Source organism: Elgaria multicarinata, chromosome 6 (genome assembly GCF_023053635.1).
Source record: "Elgaria multicarinata webbii isolate HBS135686 ecotype San Diego chromosome 6, rElgMul1.1.pri, whole genome shotgun sequence".
Taxonomy (NCBI): Eukaryota; Metazoa; Chordata; class Lepidosauria; order Squamata; family Anguidae; genus Elgaria; species Elgaria multicarinata.
The window spans coordinates 88,509,219-88,533,925 of record NC_086176.1 but is presented as its reverse complement, the minus strand read 5'-3'; the positions used below and the strand labels follow the sequence as shown (position 1 = coordinate 88,533,925).

Sequence of the window (24,707 nt, the reverse complement as noted above, 5' to 3'; positions counted from 1 at the left end):
TTACTCTCGGGCAAGTGTGCATAGGGGGTTAAATCTGAATCCCTGGTTTCCTGAATTCCTGATGTTTGGACTGCTAATTTTTGGAACTGTTAAATATATCCTTGAGGCATTTACGGCTGTTTCATTATAGTGGCTTTATGAACTTTTCCTACTATATTTATTTATTATAAAGATGTCGGTAATTTTATCCTGCCACAAAACGAACAACTTGCATACAAAAATTTCCAGTAACAAAATATAGTGTGAGGTTCTGACGGCTCTATTTTTATATTCTTAAAACATCATGGTGATTTCTTTTGCGTTAACTTCAAAGGTCCCACGTTTAATTTTGAATGATAGTTCAAGATCTAGCCAAAACATTTCGGTCTAGAAATTGGACTGAAACACTTCCCACGTGATTTGCAATACTTCCCGCTTCAGGTCAGTTCACGTATGTAGGAGATTAGCTTCTCTTTTGCTTTTTTTTTTTTTTTTTGCTTTTTTTTTTTGCTTTTTTTGCACAGCATCTTTGAAAATGTCAAAGAGACAAAGAAGAACTGAGTCCTGTGAACCATCTTCACTTTTCTCTAGATGTCAATAAATGTAATAGGCACGATCATGTGCCTACTTAAGTTTGTATTTCAGCAGGACTTCAGCATGCTGAACTGTGCCATATTGCACTCAGCTGGTATAGCCAAGGGGAAATTAGGCAAGCATAAATCCCATTGAAGTTAATGGTGAGTCATGCATAACTTCAGTTAATTCCATTGGCTTAGATTTTAAGGATCGAGATCAGGGCTTCACTTGCAGAGCAGGGCTTTTCTACCTCCTTCCTGCTGCAGCCTCCTCATCCCGTTCCAGAGGGCAGTCGAGAAACCTGCAGCTAACAGGGAGAGGAATCAGAAGAAATCTGAGAACCCTACTTCTGTGTCTGTGGAAGTACCTTCCACTTGTGGTAGGGATCCATTGGATCCACACCATTATTTGTTTTGGATGCCACAGCCTAATTTCTATATACCCAGGGCTGTGTGTATTCTGTGATTGTGCACAAATTGACAAACTGAGTACTGGGTGCAGAATTCAGCATCTTCAGAAGGTCAGCTTTTGTTTCCATAGGCTCTTTCCCATACGGCTGTACAAATTGGCTTCAAAAAGTATGAGCAATGTCTACTAAAATCTTGGAAGCCAAGTGGGAAAGGGGAATGAATGAGTGGACTGGGTAAGCTCTCAGGTAACTGGGGTGAAGTTACTGTGCCTTCCAGAGCTGCTTGTGCCTTTCCAGTAGCAGAAGGAAAATGATTTATGCATAATAATACATGCAGTTTTTAAAATATAGATAGTTTTACTCTTTGTGTGTGTGTGTTATACACACACACTCGTGCACATGGCAAAATTCTACACCAAAAAAAGTTCTCTGTCCACAGGAGTTTTTAACCAGAGTACCCTAGGCTCTACTTATTCTTCTAATGTATTGTATGCTCAGTGTACTTTACGACAGATTGTAGTTACATCTTAATTTTGTATCTCATACAGCATCTTGATATTTGGGAGATGGGGAAGTGAATGGTTGTGGCTCTTTAGATTGTGTCTGAGTAATACTTAAATGGTCCTGGCTGATGACCCTTTAAGACCCACAGAGTTCTCACTGTTAAAACCTTTACAAGGAATGTATTATGGTACTTAACATATTAAATATCATATAAGAGAGCAAAATTAAGAAAGTAGGAAACCTAAGCTGGATACCATAATCTCCTTAATTATAATTGTATTCATATGTTGCAAAACATATGGAAGAAAATGCTAGAATTTCCTCTTTGGTACATTAGGAACACTTTGGAATAACTTCTTTAAAGTGTTTACAATCAAAATGAGCAATTAGAAATGCATTCTAAATTTGGGAAGGACATACTAAGTGATCTACTCAATTTGCTTCCTATGGGCAGTGGCCAATGCTGCTCATTTTCGGGATTACTGTCAAAAGCACTAATTCCAGTTGCGCAAGCAGTGGGTCCCACGAGCACAACAGAATTAGTTGGAGCACAGCAACAGTACTGGATGCTGCCCAAATGTCTGAAGTTTAAAAATGAATTTTGGAAAGAAGTGTAAACATTCTTGTATGTTGTTGCCATCAGCTAGTATCTGAATAAATAAGGAAGTTATTATATTGTCAGTGTGGATGGGGAAATGGCACCAGAGCATCATTCTGCTGTGGCTTCCTATTCCTTGAAATGCACTGTCTTATGGGAAAATCTAGAAGACAATCATAGGAGGTGAATGCTAATAGGGTTGTATCTCCGTGTCAGTATTTAGGGGTATATAAGAAATAGCCACTGAAGTATGTCAAGGAAATATCATAGAATGCTGATACTTACTAGTCCACACTGGTTAAGAAAACAATATAAAATAATAAATACATTAAAACATTGTAGAAACAATAAAACAGAGCAGTGCAATTACATGGCATTGAAAGCCTGAGTAAACAGGTGGGTCTTCAAGAGGCATCTAAAGTTCGCCATAGCTTCCACCTATCGGACCACACATGGGAGAGGTCCATTTACATGTCATTACTTGACAACATGCTCTTGGTTTTGGGATGACCAATAAAGCCACCTCTGAAGATCTTGGGAGTTGATTTTGTGCATATCAGGGAAGACGGTTTGCTAGTAGTTGAGTACCTGTTGATTTGTTAAATCCCTCTTAAATTTTAGCTGAATATTAGTTTACATTTTCCTAAGAGTGATTCTAACTATTTTAAATCCATATTTTTAACTTTTGTATCTGTGTTTTCTGTCATTGTTTTGTGCATTTCACCCCACTCCATATCCAGCACTGGCATGATTGTCTTCCCATGTGTTTTCAGCTGCCTGCTCTTTCCGTCCCTCCGCCCCACCTCCTCACTTCTGTCCATATATAAATGGCAAGCTCAACAGAATGGAGAAGAAATGAAACATCTCCTCCTAAAACATTCTTTCTGGAGTTTTTAGTCATCCTCTCTCAGTCAATAGAGAGAGAAAAGGACAGAACTGATCATGCTCTGTCAAGGGTTGAGCACATTGCACAGGACAATGAGCCACAATTAGGGATGTCTTAGGAATCTGTTTTGGGGATGGAGCTTGGTGATTTTTGCCATCTTGGCCCCCAGATGCCAGCTCTTGCATCCCCAGGGGTGTCTTGACTCAGTGTACACTGAGTTGGGCAAGCTTGCAGTTTCCTGCTTTTTTTGTATGCAAATCATGATTTGCACAAATCATGATTTGCACAAATTCACGGCTGGGAACATTTATAGAAATCTCAATTTGTGCTGAATCGCATCTGTAAATATTGCAATTTGTGCAAAATTGTAGGCATAAATGGACTTCTGCATTTTTATGCAAATCGCACTATTTATGGCCATGATTTTGTCGAAATCGCACTTTCCATAAAAATTCCCAGCTGCCAATTTCTGCAAATTGTGGATGAAAAAAAAGACACAAGCTCTCGCCTGGCACCCAGAGGTCAGACAACCAGCAGGAGTCTGGTGAGCAGAGCATGAACAGGACTTAGGGGAGTTCACCCATCCCTAGCCCACAATACAATCTTCCCTTCTATGGAAAGTTTGTTAAGAACTTGGAGGCTGGAGATCTGAAGTGAAGATAGACTTGGTATAGCAGTGCCTAACCAGTGGATGAATCCCCTTTCCCCATTGATCTCAAAGTGCACAGCTCTTCATCATTGTAGCTACTAGTAGATGATTCAGAACTGTTGGCCTGATTTCAGTGACTAGCTTGGACAACTGATGAATTGAGCTGGTACACTCAGGGAAGGAATACCAGCTTAAGCTTTAGCATTGGAGTGGAAGCACCCTCATGTTTGAGAGGTGGGAGAAATGTATGAACTCACTCCTCCAAATGCTATTGTGATGCATGGGTAGTGTTTAATTTTCAAAAGGAGAGCTCATGGGTGCTCAGCCATATACCCTGGAAGGAAGCACGTAAGGATAGCCTGAAGTTATTCATGGTTGAGGGAAAGGCATTCTATACACACGCGGATGTAGTTCTCTTTATAAAGATAGTATTACTTCATATCTGTTTCTTTTCTTTCTTTTTTTAAAAAGTGGCATAGCCATAGATATGGCACAGTCATGGATGTGGCACAGTCATGGTATTGCACACTTGTAGATAGGATGCTATCTAGTGATGCTAAAATGGGTGTGCTTAAATGAAAGGAAGTGATGCAAAGACGCATCTCTTCCAACAGGCCTACTCAGTCGAATTTTAAAATGCCTTAAAAGATTCTAGGATTATAATAATGTATTGGTTTTATGTTTTTAATCAGTTTTATATATTTTATATGTTTGTATTCAATGTTGTTCCCCGCCTCAATACAGGGGGAGAGGCGGGTAAGAAATATTTTAAAATAAAAAATAAAGATGCTACAAGACCAGCTGTACCTGCCAAAGATCTTTGATACTTGCTTATATCACCAGCTGCAGCATCTTTGAGACATTGATGTTTTTAAAGGCACTTTAAAATCTGGTCTGCGCTGTTGGGATGTGCTGATGAGTTCAGTGTAGCAACATTTGAGAGAAGAAAACAAAACCACAAAAATGGGTTAGCTGTGTGATTTATGGTACCTCTGGGGATACACAGCTCCCTGTCTGGCTTTCTGTGGCTGACCAAAATGCTACAACTCAGTCATGATATGAAATGAAACCCTTTTGCATAACTCTTATTTAGTCTGCCCTGAAAAGAAATTCACTTCATAGACATTCAGTGCAATTCTAACAAGTTCAATAAACCAACACAATGATTTCATTTTAAAGAATCCTGCTAGCAAGCTGCTGCATTTAATAAAGACCGGATTGTTCCGTGGTGAGATTCTTCAAACGTTCTGGGCTTGTGGCCGAGACTTGGCCACTTACCTGTGCTGTATATGATCAGGCAATAATGAAAACAATGGAAATAGGTTTGTCAGTCTCTATAAAAATATTTTAATAATATATTTAGCAAGTGAGAAGCAGTGATTAAGCTATATTAAATTAACAAAAGTAGATAAGGTAACTTCACACACACACACACATGCATTCTGAACAGTTTTTGCTGAAGATAAGCGACTTGTACTTTTTGATTAAATGTTCTAAGATAATGTGGCTCAAGGTTCTTGGAATAAGGAATAATAGTCTCATAATACAAAAAATATTTGGAGACTTTTTGTGGTTTTCCGCAGCTTCTCCCCCTCCCCAATGTCTATAGGTTCTAAAGCTTCATAAAGATTTACCATAAAACAAAGAAGGGGTTTGAATAAACATTTTCTCGGAATCCTTTTAAGGAAAGCATATTGGTTGGGTCCAGGGTCTTCTTTCTGCAGACGGGGAAGGGCTCCTGATCCAGTAGAGTATTTCCTCTGGTGGAATGGGGAGGAGGCAGTCTTTGGTTACACCTCTCCCCACAAAATAGGGAGGTGATGCTTGAGCTGCAGATGGAGGGCGTAGTTGTCAAAGGTCACACACACACACACACACACGCCATTTTGGTGGCCAGAACATTACAAGTGGAACTCAGCTCAGAAAATAATGGCAAGTCAAAATAGAAGTCTTCAGCTTAAAACCTTATTCAATTCTAATTAGCACACCACCCTGCATTCCATGCCTCAATGGTCCACCCATGTTTGTGTGTGAATCACCATTATGTTTTGCACATTATTATGTTCATTGATAGAGGGAGGTAGCAGAATTGTGGGTATATACATTATTTGGCGGGGGGGGCGGCATTCGGATGTTGTTTGAGAGTTTTTTAAAAGTTGCAAGAATGCTCTTTGGCATATTTCAATAAATGTTAAACACAACTTTAAGTCCATCTTCCCAATTGCCTGCCTGTTGGCATATTCTTGTGATACTGAGTGTAAAAAATGTAATCAGTTCAACTCTTCAGCCACTTAGCTTGCAACTCTGTCCCAATTGTCTTTACTAGAAAATAAATTTACCTGAATTTGATGGGACTTACCTCCTTATAAGCAGAGTTACAATTATAGCCTTAGATTATTTAGAAATAAAAGAGATTTTGTCCATGGATCCACAATCCCGCCCACCACATTAGCCATGTAATGTTCATCATGAAGCCCAACCTTCCTTTTGACATCAGAGCTAAATAGGGGGACAGTTGTACTGCACTATAATCTGGTGGGCCTCAAAAAGTGGGCCTCAGAAGTACGCCGCAAAACTGCCGGATGATCTCAACCCGACTCAATCTCCAACCTTGAGAGGAGCGGCCCCAGCTCTCCACTCAAGGTTGGAGGACTAGGTGTTGGTTAGAACTTCTCATCATCACACTGTGCTTCTGAGGCACTCCAAGTAGCTCAAAAGCACAGCATTTGGAGTAACACTCCCTCCTGTCTTCTCCTCAGCTCCAAGCTAGGGAAGGATACAGGGGATTGTCTTCATATCGAGTTTGAGAGATGCAATGCGAAGTCAGGAAGAAAAATCCCTCCATGCTTGAACCTATATTCCGTGTCTCTCCTCTCACACAGGCACCTTGCCATTTTTGCCACGTTGCCACAGTCGTACCTTTCTCCTCCTCATCCCACATTGTCACTACAGTTCTAATAGTCAGTAAGAAAAGGCAAGTGAGAGTTGAATCAGCAGTTCCTCAGTAGTGTTTCCTATGGAGCATGCTTGGATATGATTCACCTGCCTTAGTGGAAGGCGGTTACAACTGGGAATGAAGTTAATGGCATAAAATATATTTATTAGCTTTTAGTTTGGGAGAGGGTTATAATAATTTTCTATGTTACAACTAAACTGTGTTTACTTGATGTATTGGAATGGCATGGTTAAAAACAAGGTGTACTTTTTTATACTATTTTTTCCAGGTAGTAACAAAATTTACAACAGATAAAGGCAGGAGTGTTGTAGTTATTCTTATAGGGAACATTCTAATTAGGGAGAGGACCTATTCACATATTCCACAGTAAAACAAAAACAAAACTATGATGCAATCTATTTGTTTATTTTGTTGAATAGCCATCAGTGTTACAAAATCCAGTGGTGGTATTTATGTATCCCAGACGAAAGAAAACAAGAACCAAAAATTGCAATAAAACAGTCTTGTAACGCAGCTTCATAAAAAATAATATTTAGGCACAAAAACCCAAAACATCTCTCCCTCTAACTAACAGCAGCTTTGAAAATGTATGGCAAATCTTCCTCAGTTTTTTAATGCTTCATTTTCTTTCTTAACCCATGTTAAGAAAAAAATGTTGATGTTGTTTAATTGAAAGAAACATGCTTGTGGATTTTAAAGACTAAGTTACTGCAGCATGGGGTTGGATGCAGGATCTGCTCATGGACTCCTCTCATGGAAGGTCCCTCTGCCCGATCTTTGAGAATCCTCCCTCCGGCCACACCACAGCTCACCTCATTCAGGAGGGTCTCCTGACTCTGTGCATCATTTTCAGGGAGCTGGGTGAGCTGCCCTGGGAAGGATGGGGCACAAGCACCTTAAATCTGGATCCATCCTAAAATAAGCAGAATGGGTACAAGAAGTTCACTGAGCACTTGAGTGAATACCAAATCTCAACAGATGCAGAATAGCTCCAATGATCTATTCCATGAAGTTTAATGATGGATAGTTTGCATGTTTCAGTGTGTAAATGTTGAGACAAATGACATTTTAAATCTTAGATCTGAAGTCTGTGGCTTTATTCTTTTTTTTTAAAGTACATGTTATCTTGCTTTACTTCAGGTAAAGTTTGAGTGATCTTATTTGATCCTCCCAGCAGTCTGTTGGGCTGAGAAATAGTGACTAGTCCATGAGTATGAACTTCATAGCTGAGCTGGGTTTGGAACTTGGCTTTTGCATGACCAGGTCAAACATTGTTGCCTCACTATCACACTGGTTCTGTTGACTTCAGTATGAAAACACTACAATCCCATTACAATTTGTGTATATGGTATGGGTGAATGCATGTCTGGTATAAAATGCACTCCTGTGTGGGCTTTCCATTAATTGTGTTTATTTAACTTGAACTTTATTTTAACTTATATGTCAGAGGCTTGTCTTACCACTATTTTGGGGTGGGTGGGGGTGGGAGGTAAAATCTCCAGTACGTCTATTATATATAAGAAGCTCCCATAACAAGACCTTTAGCTTGGGAACACTGGTGTCATGTCCCTTTTTGTGCCTCAGAACACAGGATATCTGGAACTAGCCTATTATGTGGGTTGACATTAAACCAAGATGGTCTTGGTGGTAATGAAGATCTACTGCCTTTTCCATTATTCCAGGGCCACAAAACGGCTGAGTCTATACCCATCTACCCAAGGCTATTGTTTCAGCAGATTCAGTATGTTTGTGATTAACTCAGCAGACTAGAGAACATGAAGGGTGTCCTATTCAGTGCAGAATCACTTCCATCTGTTGTAAATTCTTGTCAGATGTTGGGAAACAGCAGGCAAAAGCTAATAGCAAGTGTTCCATCCATGTTCCAAGGAGAAGCATTTATTATATAGGCTTATACTCTGCTGTTAATTAATTTAATGTATTTTGTTTTATATATACACATACACAGAGAATATCTGTCTTACATGGAAGTGAAATAGATATCACTTCTTTTTAAAAAAATCTTTTAAAGCATTTTTATGTCGGAATAGAATTATGCAAATAGGGGAAACCTCATCAGTAAAGAACATCTCTGCAAAGATCAGTGAAACGTGCATAGGATTGTACCTTAAATATCCATTAAGACAGAAAAAAGGCCTACAACTCCCAGCATCTCCCAGCCAGCATAGTTGCCTGTGGCGTACTGGGAATTTTAGGACTTTTTCTGTCTAAATGTGTATAGGATTGCATCCTTAATCCGTTTTTTTTTTATATAGGAACATCCAAAAAGACACTGTAGGTAAACCAGCATTCAAGATAAGCTTTAGAAGCAAGATGCCCCATGGAACCCTGAACTTATGATGAGATTTTGAAAGCTAGTTTCAGGCAGCCGGCTCGGGTCGACTCAGCCTTCCATCCTCCCGAGGTTGGTAAAATGAGTACCCAGTTAGCTGGGGGAAAGGTAATAACGGCTGGGGAAGGCAATGGCAAACCACCCCGCTATAAGGCCTGCCAAGAAAACGTCAGTGAAAGCAGGCGTCCCTCTAGGAGTCAGCAATGACTCAAGTGCTTTGCACGAGAGGTTCCTTTCCTTTCCCTTCCTTCTCCATTGAGGTTGTGGAAAAGAGATCAGGAGCTTTTGCTTCCAATTTCAATTGCCACAGTTTAGCATTGCATTAAAACACTAAACTGGAGTTAATCTCAACTATGGTTCAAACTATAGTAGTTAAGACCAACCAGTCTGCCCAGATTCAGACATAACACTTAATTGCAGTTAATCTAAAATGGAAGCAAAAGCTTTCAAATTCCTACTTCCAACTATGCTGGAAGAGAAGTAGTTGGGAGAATGTGAGTGTGAAGCTTACTACAGCTTTCCATGCTTTATTGTTATGTTCAAATGAGATTATTTTGTCCCAATTCCTGGTAGACCAGCTACTTTATCTACAGAGGTGGAGTGGAATGGAGGAGAGGCTGAGCTGTGAAATCATTCCCCAATTGAAATCTCTCCCCTGCACTTATCTCTTAGCCTTTTCCCTCCCCACTTGTGGGATTCCCATAGGCATTTGGTTCCCATGGTCAGCCTTCCCCAACTTGGTACCTCCAGATGTTTTGGATTACATCTCCTAAAATTCTTAACCATAGACCATCCAGACAGAGGCTGATTGGAATTGAAGTCCAAAACACCTGAAGGACACCAAATTGGGAAGGCAGCCATAGCCATTCAGGAACAGAATGCTGGACTAGAAAAACCTTTGGTCTGATCCAGCATGGGTCTCTTTATGTTCTCTCCTCAACGTTTGCAGTATTAGGGGCTTGTTGAAAGTATTGCTGAGATAATAGCCTTGTTTGCATGATATGCTAGGCTCATCGGGGGTTAACCTACAGTGAACCATGATGTGTGCCGGACAACATTTTGAATATGCAATCCCTAATTGGGAGGTTGTGGTGTAATGTGAACCTGCCCACCATACGTTATTTAAGGGTTAAACAACTCTTGCATAATCCTCATTTTGTAGTAGGTTGATGAAGGTTGTTTAACCCTTAAATAACCAACGATGTCTGGGTTTGCACGACATTGCAAGCCCTCCCCAGTCACCCCAATCAAGGTTTACATATAGCCTGGCACACACCACCACACGTCATGGGTTAAACAACTACTCCCCCCCACTCTGTCTTGCAGCAGAGGAGGAGATTTAAAGTGTCCACTTCCTTGATGTTTGCACATAAGGACTGTGTTTTGTTTAAATTATGGTAAGTGAGAACCATCATGGCTTGTTCAATAACCCAGAGTTTAAACAGATCTAGGTTTAAACATCATAGGAAACTCTGCTTTAGTTTAAAATGAGAAGTGAATGTTTCCAGTCTCTTCCCAGTGGACAAAAACCGGAGGAGCACTCATCAGCCCAAGCCTTGCCACTATGGTGTGAAATGATGGTTTGTCATTTTATCTTAACTGAGCCTGTATGTGAAATGAATCGAACATTCAGAATATACTGTATAATACTTAGGTATGATGATAAAAACATAACAATATAAGAATTGCCATGCTGGATCAGACCAAGGGTCGATCTAGGCCAGCACTCTGTTCACACGCTGGCCAACCAGCTGTCGGCCAGGGACCAACAAAGCAGTACACAATGCAGCAGCACCTTCCCACCCATGTTCCCCAGCAACTGGTGTAGATAGGCTTATTGACTTGGGTAATAGAGATAGCACATAGCCATCAGGGCTATTAATGGCATGACGGATAGAAACGGAGACAAAGGAATCCAGCAGAAGCTGATTGTAGCTTCTGGATTCTAAAGAAAACTGGAAAACAAGTAATACCTTAGTTATGAGAATTACTTTTCCATTGCAGTAACCAAAAGTGTATGGAACATCTAACCTTCATGCCCACCAGTCTTGTGTAAACAAGTAAGGTGGGGGGTTTTATTGATGGGGATGAATTGTTCAGAAATGAACATATTTGGAATGAAGCTACAGCAGCGGTTTCCCCTGAGCATGCATCCTGAGAAGAGCTAGGGCAATCTGCATCAGAGCACATTAGAATAACTCAAATGCAATGTATTTCTGTATTAAGAACATGACTTTTGATCATTGCAAGCCTGAATTGCCTTGTGAAATTCGGGAGCAGCTAATTTACAATTTTTATCATGCGCCACTGAAGAAGACTGAAAGCTTGAAACGCGTTTGGCAACCGGAACAATTATTTACCATACATTTGGTGATTTGGACTGTCACTCTGTTGTGCACCCAATATAATTTTGTCAATCAATTTCTTGAATGTATCTGCTTTCATTGACAACTGTGGGGCCAGATGGTAGTCCTCAGGGATTGAGATTTGGCCAACTGTTGCTGATCCCTATTTTAAGAACAATTTCCTGAGATCAACAGGTTTGCATACTTCAGCTACATTTTTGCTTCCACATCTACTTATTCAGGAGCCTCATAACTGGGCACCATAAATTCCTCACATGCACTTTGTGACACATCTTCCAGCCTCTGAACATCTGAAAACAACTCTTGCAAGTCCCACTTGCATTTTTCTTTCATATCATATGTACTTCTTTTGGGCTAACAGCATCCGTGCTTTGGTTTCCCATCGTAGCAGAGCATAAACTACATTTTGGTAATCAGTCAGAAATATATTAGAATTCATTGACTTTCTGGATCCGAAGCTCTTGGCTGGACTAGTATATCTCAGTCAAGTACTCCTAAAAGCTGCTCGTTCTATTTTATTACCGATTTTGCTACTGGTTGACAGTTTTATTTACTGCTATTGCACTTGATTTTCATTGTTTCATACTATACAGTGTATAGGTTTTGAAACTGATTGTGTTTGATTGCACTATATACAATCTTATGATTTTAATGAGACTTATTCCCTATGAAGTGTGCATAGGATTACAGTCTTAATTTATTTTCATTTCTGTGGTTAGCTGCCTTGGAAATTGTTTTACTGAAAGGTGGAATATAAATATTTCATATAAACAAATAAGCATGCAAGCAAATGAGCATATTGCAATAATAATAATAATAATAATAATAATAATAATAATGAGATCATGTAGATAAGTATTCAGACTGGCCAATGTTAAAACTAGATTCATGAAATAGGAAAGTACTACTATACTAATCTTAGCTATTAAGCAACTGGATCATAGGAGGTGGCTGGCTCCACATTCTGAAAATAGGATCTCTGAAAATAGGGGCATAAATGGCTTATTCATAAATGTCTTGTAAATGAAGTATAAATGGAAGCATGAATGGAAACCAAGGATTTTTGACTGATGGTAACGGACTTCACAACCACAAGAGTATCCTTCCTGTCTACTGCTTCCATCCTCTGCAAGGTTTTACAGCATGACATGTTTCTGAAACACAAAGTATTTCCACCCTGACAACTCAAGAGCATCATTATAAACTCAGCGAAAGATCTCTGTTTGTTGTGCAGCAGCAGCAGCAGCAGCAAATATGAAAGACAACTGATTAGGATGTAAATAGCAGAATGGGAAGTAATAATCATGGCTGTAAAAATTCCTTGACACTTAACTTCCTAAAAAAGCAGTGATGCTGGCACCCAGGAATTTGAATTACTTTTGCAGATCTGGATAGTAAAGACATTATTGGAACATCACACTCATGCTTCATCTTCATTTAGATGCAATAAGAGGGAAGGCAGTGACAGGATTTGGACAATAGGATAACCAATGGTGGTTTAAATAGTTGACGGTTGGTTTTTTTAACCCACCGTGGGATATCGTGTTGTGTGGTGGGAATTTTTTAACAAATAGTTGGTTATTTGGCTGAAATAAACAATGCAAATAACCAGTGGTTATCAGCACCATTGGTTATTTTCTTGGCAACCCTTGGTTATTTTGTCAGCCACAGAGTCACAAGGCAAGAGCAGTCAAAGAGCACTCTAGTCCAGCCAGCAGCATAGATTTTTGGCAGCAATGGCTGATGGGATAGTAGCAGGAGGACTGAGGGGGAGAGATAGGGCATCAGATGAGTGAGTTAACTCGGCATGGGCTAATAGTCAACTCAACACTGATCCTAAACCACACCAAGGTTGATTATTATGTCATGTGGGGAGTACCCCCTAGATAAACAACTCTTGAGTTGATTATTACCCCACTGTTGACTATCGTGTTGTCCGAATGCAGCCAATATTTCTGCCTGTATTTATCTTAGATTGTATTTTCCTTTTCAAAATTTTTGCCAGCCTGCTCTTCTTCCCACATCTATGTGTCATTGCACTCCTTGTAAAATGGAACAAGCCAGCTGCTAACCTGAAAGGATCAATTATTCACCTATGGAGGGGGACTAACTGGAGCTTTTTGTTTCCTGTTTGGTCCCTGACTGAGTGTTTCTTCACACATGATACTATGCTTCACAATAATTTCCATGTAACCAAACTCCTACACACTGTCGATCAAGAAGTACTGTGTGGGTATTTAGATATAATGGCTTTCCAATCCATGGTACTGCATGGCAAAATAAACCCATGTGATGCATTTTTGAAGTGATAGTTTATATATTTTGCAACACAGAGATTATCTTAGTGTAGGAAAAATAGAACTAACACAGCCACCTCATTTTCACATTGAGCCAGTTTCCTGAGGTGGCAATACTGGGCCAGGTGGCCAAATAGCCTGACCTGGTATAAGACCGCTTAAGAACATAAGAGCCATGCTGGATCAGATGAAGGGTCCATCTAGTCCAGCACTTTGTTCACATAGTGGCCAACCAGCTGTCAACCAGGGGGCCACCACCAGGACACTGTGCAACATCACCCTCCCACCTATGTTCCCTTGCATCTGGTGTTTATAGGCTTATTGCCTCTGATACTGGAGCTTCCTATGTTCACGTAAAAATGAGAGTCTATGAGGCAATTTAGCAGCAAGAGCGCTGTTGTTCTTGGCACACAGGTGTCCCTCAAGTCCAAATATATTCCCATAAAACCATAATTTGGCTTTAAGATAAAGTTGTAGGCTAGGCATTATATTTTATGTGTTTCTTTGCATCCAGTATTCTCTGCCTACTTATACCTGCCTTTAAAAATGGCAGGTATACAATAATCCTATCTTGAGTTTAAAAATGCCTTTACCACTGTGGCTAAGCTATCACATTCCAGGAATGGCCATAACTGGCACACCAGCCAAAGCTGGAAAAAGCTACTCCTAGCCACTGAAGCCACCTGAGCCTCAAATGACAAAGACAAATCCGGGAGTACTCCCCAAACTATGCACTGGTCGTTCAGGGGGAGTGTAACCCTATATTTCTCAGACCTGTGACCCACCCATGGTGTTTCCATCTTGCCAGGATTGAAGCTCAGTTTATTGACCGTTATCCAGCTCACCACACTCATCCACACTGGTCCAGAACCTGCGCAGCCACACTGGATTCAGATGCTATGGGAAAATAGAGCTGTGTGTTATCTGCATACTAATGACACCTCAATCCAAATCCCTGGATCACTGCTCCCAGTGGGTTCATATAGATGTTAAATAGCATTGGGGATAAAATAGTGTCCTGGGGCACTCAAAGCACATGTGCCAGAGAGCTGAGGTGCACTCCCCCAACACCACTGTCTGACACTGACTCCGCAGGTAGGAACAGAATCACTGAAGTACAGAGTAAGGCAGCTTTCTTTAAGATTTGTAGCCTAATTTGGGTAGGGTGTATATTGACTAGATTTGGATGGTGAGACATTGCTGCCCACATAAATACACTTACCACACTTTACCTTTGATATTAAAAGATACTTGCACACACTTAACAACAAAAATTAATGTCAGATGTTTTCTGAACACATAGTTCTTTATTTTACAGATGCTACAATAGTAAAAAAAAACCACCCACTACTATTGCCCTTGTATGACATTCAAATGTTCCAGAAAAAATAATAATGGGATTTAATCTCCAACACAGAGGTGAAATTAAAATGGCAGTGAATTTCTTTGGCATTTCATTGCTTTCCACTCTGTATAAGTGCTGAAAACCATGCTTTTCAGCAGCCATGCTGTCTGGGTTTCTAAGGCAAGGTTACACCAGCTTCAATCCAGAACTTAGTGTTCACAAAACTGGTTGAGTCTCCCATAACTGCACATCCAGCATGTCATGGGATATTAATATGTACCCTCCTAAGCTGATGAAACCTCCTTTTGAATCATTAGGTTTGTGTGAGCTCAAGATCCTAACAAGGAAGGTTTTTATCCTTAGTGGAAGTGACTTCAGCCTGCAAAGTAGAACATGTAAGCTACAGTGTTTAATGGCTGATCCACACTATGTCATTAATACTAAAGTGTTTTTACATCTTAAGAGCAGTAACGTTAACTAAGACAAACTTTTTTATTTACAAATGTGGAAGCTCAGTTGCAAAAAGGTGAAATCACTTTCCAAGGCAACTCAGCCCTAGATGGAGAGAAGAAGACATTTAAGGAAGAGATGTTTGAAAAAATTCAGATACATTTCTCTTGAATGGAGTATGACACTCTTCTCAATCAGCCCACAGATTTTTTAATCCTATTTTATTTCTTGTATTAAGTGCTTTGTCTTTTATATATAAGCAGAAATAATTCACTAAAAGCATGTCTCCTTCCTTCGGCCAATTAGAATCGTCCAAGTTAGTCCACATACAGAGTCAAAAGCTCCCGTTCAATGAACTGGACAGATTCATTTTCAGAACAGCTGTTCATTGGACTTATGATTGTGGCAGAAATCCATAATATTTCAGGGAACAGATAACACCTTTAAAACTACAGTCTCATTGCCATAGACAATGTTTACAAAAATAATATAAACTTTTTTGATGCATCCATTTCCTAATTTCAGTAGGACGAATGCCCGCCTCTGAGAGTTGTTCAGAGTCTTAGTTAATATTTGTAAAGCACTTAACGATGAAAAGCACAAAATAAATATTAAGTACTTGACAAAGAGCAAAGGTTTGGCCTTGTTCCAGGTTGTAAGTAACTCATCTTCCTTAGTCTGCCAAATGAATCTAAACTAGTCGAAGACGAGACCTGTTGAGTAAGACATTCTGTCACTGTACAGCTGGTAGAGGTGATATAGACGGAAACTATGAATGTGGGGAGGATTGGGTCAGGGAGAGGTTTCCTGCCCCTGCTTGCTGGGGCCAGCCTCATGCATAGCCCTGCTGCCAAATTTATTTTAAACACAGTGGGTGCTTTATGCTCTGTTGACGTAGGCAGAGCAGAACTATATGCTGCCATTTCAAAAATGGTAGTAGGGAAGTGGCCAGAAAATTTGAATTCTATGATCTGTTGGGAGGAATTCTGATGTTGAGACCAGATTGGTCCAGCTCATGTGCTTTTAGCCTTTCCCAAAGCTTCATGTGCACTTGTAGCATAGAGTTATCTTACATTTATTTATTTACAACATTTATATCAGCCCATATCTAGACAGATTCCAGAGCGGTGAACAATAAAAAAACACAAGATAAGATAAAAGAATAAAAGTCCATGCAATTTTTTTAAAAAAAAATTAAAGGAACAGAACTCTGATTGAAGCGTGACTAGTCAGTCAAGGTAGGCTTCTTGAAATAAAACTGGAGAAGCTTCTAAAAAGGTAAGACCAAAACGGCCACAGTCCAGCCAAAGTTGAAAACTTTCCATTTCTGATGATTTTTCAGTGGAATGGTTTTAAGCAGATACTTAATTTTTCTCTTGTATCAATGGGACTTTAAAGTCCTTAACTTTGGCTGAATCATGCCCAGCCTGAATTCAATGGAGCAATGCTCTTTTCAATATGTTTTAGACTAAAGTACTTACTAAGGGCATATCTATATGACTAATTAACTGTCATAGCTTCCCTGAAAAAATTGGGACTTTTTAGTTTTGACAGTGCTGACATTCTCTGTGAGACTTCCTCACAGAAATACAATTTCCATGATTTCCTGCAGTTAAGGAATGATTGGTTTAAAAGTCGGTGTAGATAGATCCTGAATGCTTTTTCACATTCACAAAAACAAAACATGCAGTGCTGTCTTGTACATGACAATTGTCCATCTATCCTTATAATTAAATCCCATTGAGTCTTGTAGGCTATTCCCAAATAAGTGTGCATAGGATTGCACCCTTGGATTGCTATCCAACAGTTCTTCCCTAGACATCTCAATGACTTTATTTTTATATGCCAACAAATTATTCCTTTGTTTCCTTGACAAATTAATAAAATATGCTACAAATGTTGTATAAGGATAACATAGGCCAGTTGCCCTGCTACAAGAAATAAGAATTAATTCCATTTCAATAGGAAGAATATATATGGATCTTTGGCTTAAGTCTCATTTTGTCACCTTGGTCCTCCTTTATTACATGATGCTGAATTATTGTCATGAAAGATTGGGGAAAATAGCTACAGCCGGACATAATCCAAGAATGTGCTGTGCAAGTTTCATCCCACAGCTCTTGACAATGCCCTTTAATTCATCTATTATTCCAGACTTGGCTGCTTGCTGTTGAGTGATGAACTTTAACTGTGTGGTGATGAACTGTGAATCGGTTACTTATAGAAAGTGCCAGACTGATAATCCTGGAACATGGAGCCATTCATTTACCCATAATAACAAAAAGGTACAGAGTAGGCAGTAAAACTGAAACTGCACTACACTGTCCAACAGAGTACCTTGGGATTGACAGGATAGCTTCCCTACTATAATGAGGAATCTTTGGGATGGGGAACCTCTGGCCCATGGTCCAAATATGGGGTTACCCATGTGACCCGCCCCCCTCTCCTACAGATGGAATGCTACCCCAAGTCTTTTACCAGACTGGAATTTGGACTCCGTTCTGGAGGGCAATCCTACCCCTTTCCTATATAATTCTTCACTTCAATAGGAAGCCTAGTTTGTCCTACCAGAGAGTAGGAACATAGGGAGCTGCCTTATACTGAGTCAGACCCTTGGTCCCATCTAGCCTGGTATTGTTGACACTGACTGGCAGCGGCTTTCCAGGATTCTTTTCCTCACCCTACCTGGAGAAGGTGGGGACCGAACCTGGAACCTTCTGCATGCAAAGTAAGTGCTCTATCACACTGAGCTATAGCTCTGCAGAGACAATCAGGTTGTTTCTTTGTGATGAAATGCTGTTTACATGATCATTTTTTTAATATTTGATATTCAATTCACCAGCATTCCTTCAATTCATCAGTGTGTATTTATGTAAAACATACATAAATACAATTCAAATTTATGAGAACTACATTAAAATCAAACATAAAGTAGAAACACTGCCTGGCATCGAAATGAAAGTAAAGACACAGCCAGTCAAACACTCTGGGGAGGGAATTCTACAACTGGGTACCACCCCTGAATCAGCCCTTCACCTGGTAGTCACTCACCTCTTCTCAGCATGCGGTGACATCTTTAGTAGACCCTGATCATAACACTCAGGCAAGGACATAGGGAGACATGTGGTACTTCAGATACTCCGGGCATGGAGGTTGACATGATACCAGTGAAGCTCTCATTGTCTTGAGTTGCCTTCAGTTAATAAGACAAAGACTGAATAAGTTAGGCTCTAGGCTGGCTGATGCCACCACTCACCTAGTCAAACCTGCCACAGATGACAGGTTAAGAAGGAACATGGTTAGCTTAATCATATTCAACATTGGTACAGATGTAACGCTAAACCATGGTTGAAGTTAACAAGGGAATGAAGTGGGACTTTGTGCTATAGCAGGAAAGAGGGAACAAGCATACTCCTGAAACTTTAGAGTATACATGTGAGAGACACGTTCACAAACATGTATATCAGCTTTCCCAACCTGATGCGCTCTAGATGTTTTGGATGCCAGCTTCCAGTATTCCTGACCATTGGCCATGCTGGCTGAGACTGATGGTAACTGAAGTCCAAAACTTCTGGAGGGCACCAATTAGGATCTTGGCTTTAATATGTATGTTATTATGTTTAATTATTGTTTTACTGTTGTGTTATAGTTTGCATTTTGTTAGCTGCCTAGATTTTTATTTTAATTAAGCAGGATATAAAATGTCAAGATGAGTAGAAAATGTTCCCTATACACAAACTGGCACAAATGAATTGTTTACCGGCTCCTAACTTTTTTTCTGTTTCCGCTGAGTAGCTTTACTTTCTAAAGCTTTTATTCTCCCAGCATTTTAACAGTCTATAAATAAATTTTAACTTGGTGTTTTAAATTTGTAATTTTGCATTGCTGCTGTTTTTATCTGGTTGAGCTTTTATATTGTATTTTATATTATGGTTTTATACTGTTGTTTTATACTTTGAATGTTTTTAATTTTTGTGAACCGCCCAGAGAGCTCTGGCTATTGGGCGGTATAGAAATGTAAGAAAGAAAGAAAGAAAGAAAGAAATTGAATTAATCTAAAAATTGTTCTCTGCAGTGAGGAGCTGCGAAAGGAAGTGCGTCAGTTGAAACGTGAACTACTAGCAGCAAAACAGAAGAAAGAAGAAAATGCCTCCAAACCAACGGAGAATAAAATTGAAGGTAAGAGATGAAATAGGGTAATATGTGCTTGCGTTGGTATACCAATGTGATGGGATAACTTTCTCAGGTGAGCAAGGTGCCAGATATCCTCAGATATCTTGTCCAGACTTTGTTCAAAAAAAAGCGAACTTAGATGCTGATTTTCCCAGCCAGCCGGTTGATTATATTTATGGTGACTGGGTTCAGACAACACGATAACCGATGGGGGTTTAAATAGACAATGGTTGGTTATTTAGCCCACCATGGGTTAACATGTTGTGTAGAGGGAGTTTTTTAACCAATAGTTGGTTATTTGACCGAAATAACCAGCGCAAATAACCATCGTTGTGCAAAGTTGGCTATTTCAACCACCATTGGTTATCGTATTGTGTGAAGGATACCATTGGTAATTTCATCAGCCAACGTTGGTTATTTCATCAGCCACAGAGTCGTAAGGCAAGAGCAGTCAAAGAGGCAGCTGCCATTCTACTCCAGCTGGCAGGATAGATTTTCAGCATCAATGGCTGATACTAGCGGGACAGAAGAGCGCGGTGGATGAGTGAGTCAACTCAGCATGGATTGATTGTCAACTCAACACTGACTCTAATCCACACCACAGTAGGTTATTATCATGTTGTGTGAGGAGTGCCCCCTAGATAAGCAACTGTCAAGTTGATTATTACCCCACCGTTGACTATCCTGTTGTCTGAACGCAGCCAGTGTCTCTCCTAACAATACTTCTCACAGAAACATTTCTTAAGTGTTTGTCCCTCACCCAAAGTCTTGTTGCTTGCAGTCCATTTACTTTGTCAAATAGAAGTTAATGGGAACTATTGGGAATCAAGCCTACACCAATCTATATAGCTTCACCTCTTCATGGTCTGCCCTGGGTTGCCCCTTTTTTAAATTATGTCTTATTATAACACAAAATAAAAATGCAAAAGCTCAGTATAATATTGGGGGGGGGGGACGAGGAGGACATAATGTTGTGTGAGCAGATGTCCCCTTGCTCTCCTCCGCCCTCATCCATACACCTTCAAAATCTGTTCCGGAGGATCTCCCAACCCTCTGGAGCAGATTGGGGGTGCACATGGGGGAGGCTTTCTGTTCCACTGGTGGATGATCAGGTTTAGATACAACCAAAACTTGTAAATTCTCTTTAAAATATTGTTCCAAAACCAAAAATAAATAAAGACCACCTTTCAACAAACTCTATCAGTTTTGATTCTTAAAATAACTATTTGCAAAATAAGGGAGCTATCCTATGCACACATCCCAATCTGCATCTGGGGGGGAGCATACAATAGTTTGATTTCCTGGCTTGAAGGTCAGAGACAGAACTCTGACCTTGGAACCAGGAAACCAAACTCCCCACCCCTTCCCCCTTGGAGCTGGTGTGGAGAGAAGCACGCAGGCTACCTCTCTATGCTCGGAAAATGGCCGAGTGCAGAAATGAGGAAAAGGAAGCATTCCTAGGGGTGCAGAGGGGAGGAGGCCAGGACGGTTGTGATATAGCATATCCTATAGTCATTCCAACCTCCTTCCCTCCCCATCCAAGGCACTGCCATTAGAAATCACTCATCTAGCAGAAAAACAGGGTGGCTGCAGTGTGGAGACAAAGATTGCCTCCACTCTCATCCCACCCTGCGTTGGATGCTAGGCAGCCTCCGAGTCCAGAGACCATTGACAGTCCACATACTCTTTTTTTCTCTCTAAATCAGCTAGGTTATTAAAGAAATGTCCTGATCTTTTTTTTGTTTTGTTTGCCTTTTCAAGATTGGTGGCAGTTGTGATTTTATCCAATAAGATGCTATACAGATTCTAACTGCTCTTAGTAAGCTCATTATCAAGTCTAGATCAACTATTTCAGCATCATCCTTTATATAAACTAGTCATATTTTCTGAGGGTCAGGATCAATATGGTGGTGCCCTATAATCTTGTACATATTTAGAGAGAGAGAGAGAGCTCCGGCTATTCGGCGGTATAGAAATGTAATAAATAAATAAATAAAATAAATAAATATTTCCCAAGATTTCTTTCCAGAATTTCTAGATAATTGGACATAGCACCCCCAAAATGCATGCTGTCACTGTGACATGTCTTATCTCCAGCAAATGTTGTGACGATTAAAAATAGTTTAGTTATGAGGAGTGAGGTATTTTGGTAGATAATTTTAATAGAATACGTCAACTTTGCTTGAGTGTTGGTGAAGTTCTAAGTCCATTCTTTATTTGTTAAGTTATGTTTCAGAACTTTGTCCCAATTCTTTTTAATAAAAGTGCTAGGAAGATCATCAAAAAGTAATAATAAGTAATAATACAATGTAATAATAAGACCTAGGGCAGTATCCAACGGGGCTGCTCCACCTCTGCTGGTTCCATTGCACTCGTGGGTCCCATGACTTGCACAACAGGGCTTTGGTGCATCTAAAAATAACCTGGAAACGTGTGGAGATGTTCATTTTCGGATCAGAAGAAATCAGCCGAGAACCCTTCTGCAAGCTCGGCTCACCCGCCCCATTATAGAAACAAGCAATTCTGCTTGTTTCAGCTTGTTTTTTAGAAGTGCCAAAGCCCCGTTGTACAAGCACTGGGTCCTATAAGCACATAGACACAATAGAATATTAGCCATATATCTTGGTTGCATCACCTAGATTTTATATTCTTGCCCTAGGTAACATTTCTTGTTCAAATTAGATTGCAACAAGGAAACAGTAGCTGAGAATTGGTAAGGACCTCCTTTTAAACAGCATTATTTTCTTTGGCACTTCTGTACAGGGCTGGTTCAGACATGACAATCTCATCTTAAAAAAACTGTTGTTTTATTAAGGCAAGAGCTTGGGTTGGGACCATACAGTTTGTCCTTACATGCTAGCATTGGTGCTTTTAGCCTGGATAGTTTAAACCAAGGCAGTGCAGATGTAAGATTTGTTGAATTTTTACTAGGACCTTGAGACACACCAACCAGAGCAAGATACAAAATGGTGGCATAGGGAGGCTTCTGTACACTTGGAATTAAGGGTGCTTTCATTCCCAATAATATGCTCAGTCCAATAATTGATCACACAGGTTCAGAATTGATCACACAGCCCTTTCAAACATAGACTCATGGTTCCCCCCACCCTCCAAGCTTTCTTAATGATTTAAGGGGAGAAGCCTATCCACTCTTTAGCCACAAAAGGCTCTCAAGGCGACTTACAAAAATAATTCTTAAGACAGTCCCTGCCCACAGGCTTACAACCTAAAAAAAAGGCCACAAAAGGATCTATTTCTTGTTAAACCATTAGAAGTCAGAAGTTCTTGCAGATCTACTACTGACCACCCCAAGATCTACCAATAGATCTTTCTTCTGTCCACTCCTGGTTTAAACCAGATCTTCCCATTACACCTAAACTACAATTTCCCATTATACCTAAACCAGGAAACTGGTTTAGTCTTGGCTTACCCACCAGAATATGAAACTTAGATCAGATCAAAGGATCAATGCCCATAACACAGTGTCTGAAACCCCTTAGCAAAAGTTCTCATGTAGTATATGGGTGCTACAGAAGTTGTAGGACTTTAATGGCAGCTTCTTTATTCCTTGGAATTTCTTTCCTTTGTGCTAGATGTCTATGAGGACAGGAAAGTTTTTTTTTTTTAAAGGAAGGGCTGCCAGATTTAATGACGCCAGGATTTGTGGAGGGCGCTACCTTAGATATTTTTTAATCTCAAATATTAAAGCTAGCTTTGGGCACACAACTCAATTAAGGGTGCGATTCTATGCATGTTTAGACAGAAAACAGTCATATAACTCCCAGCATTCCCCAGCCAGCCATATTGGCTGTGGAATGCTGGGCATTATAGGACTTCTTTCTGTCTAAACATGCATAGGATTGCATCCCAAGAAGGTTTCAAATTATGCAGTCTGATGGTCAACAACTCGCTGTTTTTTACTTTAAAGAACAGTGGTGCTGACATATTCTTTTTCTCTCTCTCCTGTAATGGTTTACCATAAGAACTGGAGCCTTTCTGCTGTCCTGGCTTGTCCTGTGTTGGAAATGTTTGTTTTGGGGGTTTTCCCCCTTAAACCCTGTTGTCTAATTTTATTTCTAAATTCCTCTCTTGTATCTTTGAATTTAGATGTGTGATTCAAATTGGCATCCAATAAAGCCAAACTCCATACAAATGTAGGTTTAGGCAAGTGTTCTAATCTGCTTTTAGAAAGATAAGGTGTCGGTTCTTTTCTGGTGCATTATCAAAACAATGCCTCAGTTGTGAATTAGCAAAATTTAGAATAGAAAAAGCAATTTGAGCTTTGAAAATAAAGAGGGGATTAAAACATTGGTTATTTGAGATAGACCTGAGGCATCTTGAAGGTCACATTCAATCATTTGGAAATTTTCAAGAGACATCTTAAGAGTGGATGAAATCAATAACAATGCCATGGTAGTAAGCAGAGACGGAGATGCTTGCTCGTATTTTTGTATCTAATGCAGCATGTTGGTCTTTTTAATGAGAGTTTTTCTTAGAAAATGGAAATGAAACGTTAATTTTAAGGCTCGAAAATCTACCTGGCACATGTACCCTGTTATGGGGAGTACACGCCCCCAGTACTGTTAGGATATGGTGGTAGGAATATGCTGGAGCAAAAGAACGTGGCTTCATTCATTTTAGTAATAACTACATTCCATGTCCCTCTTGGCCGCTATTTCAGATGTTGAGCTATTATTTTGTTTAGAAGGTTGAGATCACTAAATCCATCAATCCATAGAGTGATATGATTTTAGATTCTATGATTCTAGAATCATAGAATATGATTCTAGAATCATAGAATCATATCATTGATTCTATGAGTGTCAGTCCCAGCTCCTGTCAAATACAGGCACATAAAGACAAATAAAGACCTAGTTCGCCTGATCACTGCAGCCCACCATGGCTTATTTAAGCAATGATGGGTAACTTTTGCATAGTCAATCTGCGACTGCAGCTTATTATGTCATATGATCAGTGAGGGTGGGTTATTGGCATGATTAACAACACCAACAACTCACCCTCGCCATGTATTCATGACACGACAAACCGCGGTCATGACTTCAATATGGCAGCACGCATGCCCCATTAAGCCCCAGTGTTTACTTAACCCACCATGGCTTAGCATGATGTGCAAACCAGCCTAGTGTGGTGTAGTAGTTAGTATCAGAC

The 24,707-nt window shown here is 39.9% G+C and overlaps 1 protein-coding gene across 1 annotated transcript in view; it reads left to right on the top strand.

Annotated features, from left to right (window-relative positions):
* Positions 1-24,707, top strand: part of CWC27 (CWC27 spliceosome associated cyclophilin) — a 119,574-nt gene that overhangs the window by 55,771 nt on the left and 39,096 nt on the right. Inside the window, exon 11 of the mRNA XM_063128013.1 lies at positions 19,441-19,544. Within this exon, the coding sequence (XP_062984083.1) occupies positions 19,441-19,544 (104 nt within the window). The remainder of the gene's footprint in view (positions 1-19,440; positions 19,545-24,707) is intronic.